Below are 10,931 nucleotides of genomic sequence, written 5' to 3'. Positions count from 1 at the left end.
GGCCACAGGGTCCAGTGGAGCATTTGACATTGATTACTCTCTAAAACTTCCCTTGGGCCCTGTGGTGCTACACTCTCCTAGGTTTTCCTCATACACACTGTCTTCCTCCACACCTCTCCTTTCTACCCTACCACTCTCCCTGAGTGTTGTTTATCCATGGCTGTGGCTACAGCTAAGCTGCTAAGACTCAACTCCTTATCCAGCCCAGTTTCCCTTCCTGAGTTCCAGACCTGGGAAGTCACCACCATTTGTGAGAGAGGAAGTAAGGTCATGTCACTCTCCTTAAAAATCCCCCAGTGGTGCCCTATCCCCAAGTTCCTCAAACAAGAAGCTCCAGACTCTGGTCTCTGCTCTCTACCTTCCCTCAGTCCCTACCCCTCTATGGTCTAACCCCACACCTAACTGTTATGCACCCTCTATCTCCCACCACCTGGCCCCTACACGTACTATTTCCTGTTCCTGCAACCCTCATCCCTCACATCACTTCCTCCAGCCAGTTTTCTGATCCTCTGCTGTGGCAGCCACCATGTCTGGGTCTACAGCCCCTTCTGCCAAGTCTCTAAACCAATCACTGTGCTCTAGTGTCTGTGCTTTCCCTGTGGTCCCCTCACTTTACTGAGGACCCCTCCTGTTCTAGGACCAGTTCTGATGTACCTCAGTATCCCCAGGGCTAGGAACACAAGGAATATAGAATAGCCTTCATTACTCACCTCTATGTGAAAGGCAAGTCCCTCCTCCCTCCCCCCTGCCCCACCCCTTGCTTTCCAGATGGGGAAGAGGAAGGAGAGACACAGGGTAGGTGGGGAGACAGCTTCCTAACTCGGGCAGGAGGCCCCCAACAGACTGGGGCAGAGGCAGGTGACAGGTTAGAGCAAATGTTGACCTCAGGCAGCCACTCAGGGACCATGGCCAGGCCTCGGCCCAGGAGATAGCACTGAGGCAAGCCTGGCTGAGGATTCATCAGAGTAGCCCTGCCTGGCCCGGACAGTGTGGAACCCTGGCTAGGCCCAGGTCCAGTGATGGGGGAGGAGAGTCTTGGTTGGCTGCAGAGCCTGCTCCTGGCCATTCCGGTTTCCCTCACTGCCTTGCTGTGGATCTTGGGCAAGTGGCTGCCCTTCTCTAGGCCTCACCCCCTCCACACAGTGCGGGCTTATGGGCTACCTCCTGACAGTGAGATAACAAGCCAGGTCTCCATCCACCTCTCCTCAAGGGTCTAGGAGGCTCCAGAACAGAGGAAGGGGTGGGCTATGCCCAGGACCCAGGTGAACCAAGGGAAGTGGCTGCCTGCTTCTGGAACTAGATCTTAGGAGCTGTGCCTGTGGCCAGCCTGGCGAGGGGGGGGGGGGGGGTGTGTGGGGGGGTGCAGGTGTTGTGGCCAGAGAGGCCTCCCTGGGGCTGCACAGCTGGGCCTGAGCCAGCCAGTGCCAGAGTCACCAGGCAGCCACCCAGCAGTCTGGTGCTGAAGTCAGGCACCAACAAAAGCTGCTTGGCTCTGCCACCATGCTAGCACATTCCCCCCCTCCCCCGGCCAGGGTGTGGATTGTAAAACTCTATAAAGCTTCAGGCTCCCACTAGCAAGCACTGGATAGATTTTAGTGCCTCTGGGGAAAGGGTGCCAGGGCAGCCTGAGGCTAGGCTGAGCTTTTGTGGACCCTGGCTCTAGGAAGGGACAAGCGCTTTCAGCTGGCTCTAGGCTTGAAAGAGAAGACAGAAAACACCTGGGAAATCTTATTCCCTTTATTCTCTTCAACTAATCAACATGACCACTGGTGACACAACACTGTTATTGACACACAACACTCAAAAGTGGGGCCTCTCCTCACTCCAGGGGGGACAAGTCAGGTGAGTGGGACTTCCCTAATGGGGGCAAAGGAGTCTAAGAGCTGCTCACCTCAGGGGCGAGTGTCATAGAACCCCACCTCTTGGTTGTGATGGTTTCAAGTTTCCCCACCATTCAGGATTCACGCCCAGTTCTTTTGAGTTCCCATCTGACCTCCATATCCATAGCAGTTTCAAGTTTCACCCTAAGCTCAGATGACTTTCTGCTCTTTCCTCTGCTTTCATCATGGCTTTGTGACCCTGTCTGTTGGGTTCCTCCACCAGGGGACTTCTGAAGAGTCAGGCCTACATGGAGTTGGACAAGAGGGTTTGGCTACACTATGCCTTCTAGACTCAGTTTTGGTGGGCAAGTGCCACAATCCTGGGCCTTTGCCTGAGCTGGTCAGAGGGACTCGACACTGCCACCTCCCCCAAACCAGCTCCCTGCTTAGTTCTTGCCAGAAGTAGCCTGCTCTGGGAGGGAAGCATCTGGTTAAAGGAGTTTGGAGAGGTGGGCGAGAGAGAACAGTTCACACCCCAGAGGTGTCCGACTCTGCTCCTTTCCTGCTATGAAACCCCAGACCCTGACTGATCGTGTCCACATCATCCATTCAGTACTGGAGCTGAGACCCCTGGCCCTCACCCATCCCTACAACATGCGAGCATCCTACTACGTATGCTACACTCTAGTCCTCAATAGGCCTACAGTCAGCCTTTGACCACACTGACCACCTCCTCTCGGAATGGCCCCTGAGCTCCAGAGGCTGCTCCCTAGGATTCTTTTCTGGAGACAGATTCCTCAGGCCTGTTTCCGAGGGGATCTGCTTCTAACTTTACAAGCAGTTTGTCTCTACAATTGAACTTTCTTTCTGCTACCATCTTAGAGGGGAAAAAAAATCTGCTTTGTCTTAGAGAATTGTCTCTTCTTCCTCAGTCTCGTAGGGAGACCCCCTTTGTTGACACTTCCGTCAGTAGAGATTCAGCAGGCAGGCTCCTTCTCCCCTCTCAGTAGTGCTTTCCAACCTGGCACTTGGGTGGGGTGGGGCTTTATGCAGATGATAACAAATGTCTTCCCACAATCATATGAGGCCTGCATTTTCCTTCTCCCCAGCAGGCCTGGGTTTTTCCTCCTACAATAGTATAGATTTTTGATCCTTTAAATTGGAGGGTCATCCCTTTGGCGGCAGGGTAGATGGACTTTCACCTTCTGAACTTTTAGGTAATGGAATTAGAGGTCTCTTCCACAGCTTGGTAGGAATCCGAGTCACCCTCTCCAGGGATGTGATTCCTGAGAGTCCACTTCATCTAGCATCTCAGTTCTCTTCCTCCAGAACCAAGTGCATTACTGGTGCCAGTGTGGGGTCAGTGGGTACTTCCTTTGGACCCAGTACTGCATGGAGTTCTCTCCTTCTTTAAGAGTCTCCCGGGTTAGGGGGTGGGATTCTTGTTACAGATGTTTCCATTTCCTCTCTTCAACCATTTTAGAGGGCAACAGTCTCTTTCCCCTGCCACACACACACCCAGTCACGTTAGCAGGTTTTGCTGGGTTAATGAAAGTAACTGTGTGTGGTGTGTGAGGACATATGAGCCTAGCCGGGGAGTGTGTTTCTCATCCTTTCGTTTCCCTCTGAAGGTTACTGGCAAAGGAGGAGAGGTGCCAAGTGGGTGGAATCTGTCCCTTTCCAAGACCATGATTGGGCTGGATCATCACAAACTCAGAGGGCTCCAGGTACCAGGGTGGGGAAGGTGGTTAAGCCTCCGTAGACTCTTCAGGGACCCATGATCCAGTCTGGGGGGTTTGGACAACCCCCACTATGTGCAGGCTGGCTCATCCTGCCAGCAGCCTTGCTAACAACTCAGATGAAAGAGTGAGGTTTAAAAGCAAGTTGCTGGCTAATCAGAGCTCTCCATTCTGTTGACTTGCTGCACTCATGCCACAGGGCACACACACACACGGCTTTCGCTGACTTGGAGAAGAGAAGTCTAGGGAGGATTTAACCACACACAGCCCTTGAGTCTCTGAAGGGCTTTATTCTTTGGAGGTTGACTAGCAGTGTTTCTCCTTCTCCAACCAAGGACAGAATTTGAGGAAATTGGCGGCCACTGCAGCAAGACTGGTGGCAGTTAGAGTTCAGGAGAAACCTCCTGACATTGAGACCTGAGAATGTGGCAGGAGGGACCCCCCCCACCCCTGGAGGCCCCTCAGCAGAGAAGTCCCCAGCTGGGCTGGGCTGGGGAGAACCCTGTGGCCTGAGCTGGGATCTGCTTGCACTTGCAGTTTAACAAGCTCCCGCAAACAGGGAGGCCTGGGCGGCCTGGAGTCGCTAGGTTCCGTATGAACACAGTTTCTCCACCTTGATTTGCTTCCCTCAAAGCACTCTAACAGAAATCCCCCACTCTTCCCCATAATTTTTGTGGTAGTTTCCCAGTATTCTTAAAAGTTTTTATGCACCCTAAACTTCAGCCCTTTAAAAAGGCTTGACATCATTTTTTTTCTTTCCCATTTGTTGGTTCTTTTGATAAGGAATTCCATGGGCCTCTTCCTCTAACACATGCAGTCCATCTACGATTGGGCCCACACCCCGAGGAAGCCCCAGTGCAAGGAGCTCTCTCTCCCTAGTTCCTGGGTCGTTTCTCCTCTGTGGGTCTGTGGGCTCCTCATCATTTGTTTTCCTCCTATCTTTGTCCTTTTCCTTTCCCAGTTCCACCCAAACCCCACACTACTGCCCAGCTGAGCATTTTCCTCAGTGTAATTGTCCAAGGCTTCCGGGAGAGACGCTCCCTCCCATACTCCAGTGGGAGAGAAGACTGTGGAGCAAGTTCATGGGAGGCTCTTCTGTACCTTCTGAGGGTCACACCTCCCAAGTCAATGCCATTGTTGTATTCCCTGCACTTCCCTGACCTTAGAGTTTTATAAGGATTTTGATACAGTTTTATAGGGGTGTCTAGAGACATATTGAGACCTCTTCCTACAATTAATAGGGCTTTTATCCACTAGGGTTTATAGGGGTTTTCTGCTACAGACTTAAAGGGCTTTTTTTTCCCTACATATTTATAGGGTTTCTAACCCAACAGTTTTTCTCTACTGCCTTATAAGTGGTTCCCACCAAGAATTTCATAGGGTTTCTCATCACTGATGTAAAAGCATTATTTTTACCCAGGGTTCTTTATCCTCCACTTCTCTACAATCTGATAGGGTTTTCCTCCTTTCCCCATCTAATTTTTGGGGAGATCCAGTGTTCCTCTCAGGAGAGAAAGGCCCCTGGTCTCCAGACCCATTTCACAGGGAGACCCCTGGGTGGCAGCTCCTATGAAGGAGAAGGGCTGCAACTTCCGTGAAGCCGTCTCCACACTCGGGACATAAATAGGGCTTTTCCTCCAAGAGGGCTTTAGGGTTTTCCCCATCCCCATGGCTGCTACTCCCTGTGGGAGTGGGGGCTTCTCCCTCACCTTCCTGGCTTGTGGACAAGGTGGCTGGCTCTGGAAGGGGGTCCTCGGGTTTGGGGGACTTTTCTTGGGTGTGAGTCTCCTGGTGCCGGATGAGGGCCAGGCGATCCAGGAAGGAGGCCCCACAATCTGAACAGCTGTAGGGTCTGGGCCCCAGGGGGCTCCTGAGATGCTCAAGGAGGACAGAAGAGCTCTTCCCCAGCTCGGGACTCTTCTGGGGTTTCCCACCTGCATGGACTTTCTGGTGCAGCAGTAGCTCAGAGCTGAGGCCAAAGCTTTTTTTGCATTCAGGGCATTTAAAAGGCTTTCCACTTAGGAAGGGACTGGGCCCTGCCCCCTCCCCTAGGCCAATCCTGTAATCAGGAAAGAGAAAGGGCTTTTCACTGCCATGAGTGAGCTGATGTTGGAGGAGCACAGCACGATCCAGAAAGCTTTCCCCACAGTGGGAACAAATGTAGGACTTGGAGGAGAGCAGCCCCAGCCTTTGGCCAAAGCTCTCCTGCCCCTCAGGCGTTTTAAAGGGCTGGCCTGGGGGGTCAGCTCTGCCCTCTGCAGCACCTGGATAGGAATTCCCTCCAAAAGGGAGCCTGGGGGGTCTGAACTGAGGAGGTTTGGGGGCTGGGTGTGCGATGAGGCCATCTGAATTTTTGTAGGGGTTTTCTCCAATATGGATCCTCTGATGCTGCATGAAAATGCCCTCATCATTGAATCCTTTTCCGCAGACGAGACACTTGTGTGGTTTGGCTCCGGGGGGTGGGGTCAGCAGGGCGGGGTCCCCAAGCCCCAGAAGGCTGTCACCCTGAGCTCTTCGAGCTGGGGTCTTCCCTCTTTCGTGGATCACCCGATGCTGCTCCAGCTCGTGCGCCTCCAGGAAGGCCTTCCCGCAGTCGGAGCACACGAAGAGGTTCTCATCCATGTGGGTGCGCACGTGAGTGATGAGGTTCGAGCTCTGGCTGAAGCTCTTGCCACATTCGGGGCACTTGTAGGGCTTCTCGCCTGTGTGGGTGCGTCGGTGCTGGATGAGGTGGGAGCTGCGGATGAAGCTCTTGCCACAGTCAGAGCACTTGTAGGGCTTCTCACCCGTGTGGATGCGCTGGTGGCGGATGAGGGTGGAGCTCATGATGAAGCTCTTGCCGCAGTCGGCACAGATGTAGGGCCGCTCGCCGCGGTGGATGCGCTGGTGGTTGATGAGGTTGGAGCTGACGCTGAAGCTCTTGCCGCACTCAGGACACTTGTAGGGCCGCTCCCCCGTGTGCGTGCGCTGGTGCCGCAGCAGTGTGGCGCTCAGCGTGAAGGTCTTGCCGCACACCGGGCACTTGAAGGGGTCCTCGCGCAGGTGAGTCCGCTGGTGCTTGATGAGGGTGGAGCTGTGGCCAAAGCTCTTGCCGCACTCGAGGCACTCGTAGGGCTTCTCGCCGGTGTGCGTGCGCTGGTGCTGGGTCAGCTCCGAGCTCTGGATGAAGCTCTTGCCGCACTCGGTGCAGCGGTAGGGCTTCTCGCCAGCGTGGATCTTCTGGTGCTTTAGGAGGTTGTGGTTCTGGCCGAAGCGCTTGCCGCACTCGGGGCACTTGTAGGGCTTCTCACCCGTGTGGGTGGCCTGGTGTTGGATGAGGTCCGAGCTGCGGTAGAAAGCCCGCCGGCACTCACCGCACTTGTATGGCTTCTCGCCTGTGTGGGAGCGCTGGTGCTTGATGAGGTTGGTGCTCTGGGTGAAGGCCTTCTCGCACTCGGTGCACTTGTAGGGCTTCTCGCCCGTGTGCGTGCGCTGGTGTTGCACCAGGTTGGAGCTCCAGCTGAAGCACTTGCCACAGTCAGGGCACTTGTAGGGCTTCTCGCCGGTGTGTGTGCGCTGGTGCTGCACCAGGTGCGAGCTCTGCGTGAAGCTCTTGCCGCACTCCGAGCAGGTGTTGGGCCGCTCGCCCGTGTGGATGCGCTGGTGCCGCAGCAGCTTGGACCACTGGCTGAAGCTCTTGCCGCACTCATTGCAGATGTAGGGCTTCTCAGCCCCAGATGGGCGGCCTTGCACCAGCTCCCGCAGGCTAGGCTCATTGGCTGGGACCACCGCCGGGCTGTTCCATGTGGTCAGAGTCCCCCACTGCCAACTGGCCTCACAGGCCTTGGTCCAGTCAGATGGGGTTGGGACTACCTCGGGGGCAGGGGAGTCCAAAGGGGTCTGGTGGTCCAAGGGGTTGGGGTGACCCGGTGGGGTTTGGGGGTTCTGGGGGACAGAGGGATCCTGGGAGGGTCTTTCCAGGGGCATCTCTGGTGGGTCCTTGAATTCTGGACTCTGAGCTGGATCTCCCAAGATGATCTCTTCCCCAGAACTTTCCTGGTGGGGGCTCTCCTCTTCATTCCCACTCTTGGTACCTACAGAGAGAAAGGGAGTCTCCAGCCCCCATCTCCTTTCAGAACACGGGGTCAGGCCTCTCTTCCCTCCCCTGGGTTTCCCCCAGAGTCTGGGTCCCTCCCTGAACTGGGGCCACTGTCTTGTCAGGACTGCAGTCCCTTCTTGTGCCCCTCACCTCTGTGAGCATCGCTGGGGCTCTGTTCAGGACCCTGCAGATCTGGGCCCCACAGTGCTGCTTCAGGCTCCATCCCAGAGCTCAGGACTGCCCAGTATTCCGGGGACCCTGGGGGAGAAGAGAGAAATGAGCACACAATGGGAGCTGATCTCTCCCTTTTCTTTACTCTCCGAGCCCCACTCCCCAACCTGCCCATCCCACAGTCCTTATTCCTCCTTATGTGAATTTCAGTTTCCTACCTCCCCATTTTTCTGGGCATCAGTTCTCACCTGCTCCCCCAACCCCCCTGCAGGCCTGATTCCTGCTCCAGATCTTAAGATCACAACTAAGCAAGTAGGTGAATTTAAGAGTGTAATTAAAAGCTCATCAGTCATAACCCTTTGAACCCAGATTGGGGGCTGGAGAGGTATCTGACACCCACAGGAGAAGGAGGCTCTCATCCCAACCCTCGGATGCCCAGAGGCTGGGAAACCTGTTATTTTGCTAATCAGAGGAAGCTCATTAAGACTCTAATTTTCCTCCTTAATGGGGCTGCTAATTGGGGCCAATAAACTTTCCTTATGAGCCCCATAGAGAACTGAGACTACCTGGAACACTTGAAGAGTTAAAAAAAAAAAAAAGAAAGAAAGAAAGAAAAGAAAAAGAAAAGAAAGAAAAAGAAACCACGCCAATTTCCCCGAGGGGGCAGGGGCCCTTCAAAAGGACTGGGGCACTTTCCCCGTTATCCAACCGGAAGAAGGTCATGCCAGAGGTAGGGGGAGGGGGCAGTTTAAAGCCATCAGGGGCTTCTGCATGAACTACCTTGAGAGGGAAATGGAAAAGAGAGAAGCCACAAGTGTGTGGGGACCACCCAGCAGCTGACACAGTGCCTGCTGTGGTGTCCTCATTAGCTCACCCAGTCCTCCCCACAATCTTGTGAAGAGACCTGGGAATCAGGCTGTCCGTTTTACAGATTAGGAAATCAACGCCCAGGGAGATTTCTCCAAGGTCACAGGCTGGAAGTGGCAGAGCTAAGACCAGAAGAGCAAGGTTCTGTGTCTGGCTTCCCTCGGCCTCTGAGAGAGGGAGATGACCTTGGGAGTCATGTGAAACCCAAGCGTGGCGGCAGGCAGGAGACAGGTGATGCGGAAAGCTCAGACAGAGCCTGCTGGCCATGAGAATGGGATGGAGAAACTCCTGGGATTAAGAGGTTTCCCTGGGTGTAAAAGGATGGGTTGGATCCAGCGACTGGGCCTGATGATCTGCGTCTATGAACCCAAAACTCCCCACTTAAGCCTTCCATTATCACTCCTAGCCTGGTCCCCCTTTTTCTGTTCCCTTTGTTCTCTTCTGTCACTACTACATCCCATGCCTAACACATAACAGGTGCTCAATAAATTTTGTTAAACAAATGAAAGATGAATAAATGAGATGCCCCTTGCTCCTGGAAAACCTGTTTGGTCGAATGCTTTTAAAAATTAGTTTGCAAGGAGACAGAGCAAAGGAACAGGAGTTCAGAGTGGCCTCCTGTTAAAAGAGAGAGAGCTGTCACTCCAAAAAGGGTGATATGATCCCAGGATGAGGGAGCAGGGCCACAGGAGCTAAGTGCTAGAACTTCCCACAATGTTTAGACCCTTAAGAGAGTCCCTGGGGAGGGCCTGGGTTTTGGGTGGCCGTGTGGGATGGGCATTGTGTGCCTGGTGGCAGTGGTGCAAGGAGACATGGCAAAGACTCATGAGGAGGCAGCTGGGAAGTAAGCAAAGTGAAGCAGAAGCTGGCTGAACCCTGCCAAACAGCAATAAGAGAGACAGGAGTTAGATTTTAGGAAGCAAATTAATTTCTTCATCTCTGCACTCCTTAGACTATGAGAATTCCCCCTCCCCCATCTCTAAGAGTCTTTGGGGAGGTGGAAGCAGGGACCTCTGCCAATCTGGGGGCTTCCTGGCTATTTTGAAGAGGCCTGCTGCGTTTGCTGAGCACAGGTAAGAGCTTAGTACCTTGATTGTCTCGAGAAATTAAAACTCAGTGGGCCAGGGTAGAAGGAAAAGGGTTAATGACAAGGCGGACATGGAGATGAAAGCGGGGAGACCGAGGAAGACGAGCAGTGCTTGGAGCCAACCCAGGCCCAGGCCTGAGAGCACCCGGACCTCGGCGAGCCCCACTGCGGAGGGAGCGGGGGAGGGAGGGAAGGAGACTGCCTCACTGAGAGGTGTGGAGAGCGGCCCAGGGTGACCCTGACATGGAGGCAGCAGCGGGAATGCAGCCACCCTGGCCCCTAGCCCCCCACGCCCGCACTAGCTTAGACCCTGGATTTCTGCTCCAGCTGGTCCCCGCGACCCTCTTTCGGGTTCCCAATCCCGAGCCCGACATCCAAGCCCTCCCGCGCCCGCAGGACCCCAGGGTTCCCGGCTCCCGCGGCGCCCCAGCCCCCGGCCCGCCCGGCCGAATTCCCTCTTCCCAGAATGCTCACGCCCTCCCCTCCCCCACAGCCAGACCCTCGCGCTCTTCCCAGAATCCTCGCGGCCCTCGGCGGCCCCTGCCCGGCGCCCCCCCTACCCCTGCGGCCCCGGGGCGGGGGAAGGGGCTCAGGCCCGGGCCCAGCCCCGCCTCCCGCGCCCCATTGTTCCCCGGTGGCCGTCCCGGGCCCTCGGGGCCACCCCCAGGAACCCAGGCGTCCCCAACTCACGGCTCTGGGGTCTGGGAAAGGCCGGAAGGCAGAATCCAGCCCCAGGGGACTTAACCCCTTGAATGCCCTGCCTCGGGCGACAGGCTAGATGCCGAGGACTCCCGGGTCCTTCTCAAGGGGTGATCCCAGGCTGAGGACCCAGGGACCAGTTCAGGGTGACTGGGACGGAGCAGGAAGTGACCCCAGCTTCCCGGGCCCCTCTAGCCTGGAGTCAGAGCATCAGCTCTATGGGATTTAACCCTTTGCTTCCCGCAGCCTGGGGAAAAAAGAGGACGGGGGAGCAGGGAGGTGGCTGAGACGACATCCCTCTCTCTGTCTCCAGTGGGAGTAGGTTCTCGGGAGAGCCTAGATGCCAGTGAGGGTCTCTGGGTTTCTGGCCTCACTCCATCTCACAGGAGCTGTCAGCGGCTCCCGGAAAGCCCTAGCTCCGATTTGGTGGCTGTTGGTCCCCTGGGGCCTGCCTTTGTTGGGACTCAGAC

The 10,931-nt window shown here is 55.4% G+C and overlaps 1 protein-coding gene across 3 annotated transcripts in view; it reads right to left on the bottom strand.

Moving 5' to 3' along the window:
• Nucleotides 1–1,722: 1,722 nt before the first annotated feature.
• The window catches only part of ZNF629 (zinc finger protein 629), a 60,013-nt gene continuing 50,804 nt past the window's right edge, over nucleotides 1,723–10,931 (bottom strand). For 2 of the 3 annotated variants that reach the window (XM_070567997.1, XM_070567996.1), the window contains exons 3-4: nucleotides 7,788–7,895; nucleotides 1,723–7,632 (exon numbers count right to left, since the gene is read on the bottom strand). In XM_070567997.1, the coding sequence (XP_070424098.1) occupies nucleotides 5,099–7,632; nucleotides 7,788–7,860 (2,607 nt within the window). In that variant the 5' untranslated portion in view covers nucleotides 7,861–7,895 and the 3' untranslated portion in view covers nucleotides 1,723–5,098. Of the gene's footprint in view, nucleotides 7,633–7,787; nucleotides 7,896–10,452; nucleotides 10,907–10,931 lie in introns of those variants that run through there. The other variant, XM_008514318.2, reaches the window with a different exon arrangement.

This window comes from Equus przewalskii, chromosome 12, assembly GCF_037783145.1.
Source record: "Equus przewalskii isolate Varuska chromosome 12, EquPr2, whole genome shotgun sequence".
NCBI lineage: Eukaryota > Metazoa > Chordata > Mammalia > Perissodactyla > Equidae > Equus > Equus przewalskii.
The sequence above is the reverse complement of the archived record's forward strand: the minus strand, read 5'-3'. Positions and strand labels throughout refer to the sequence as shown.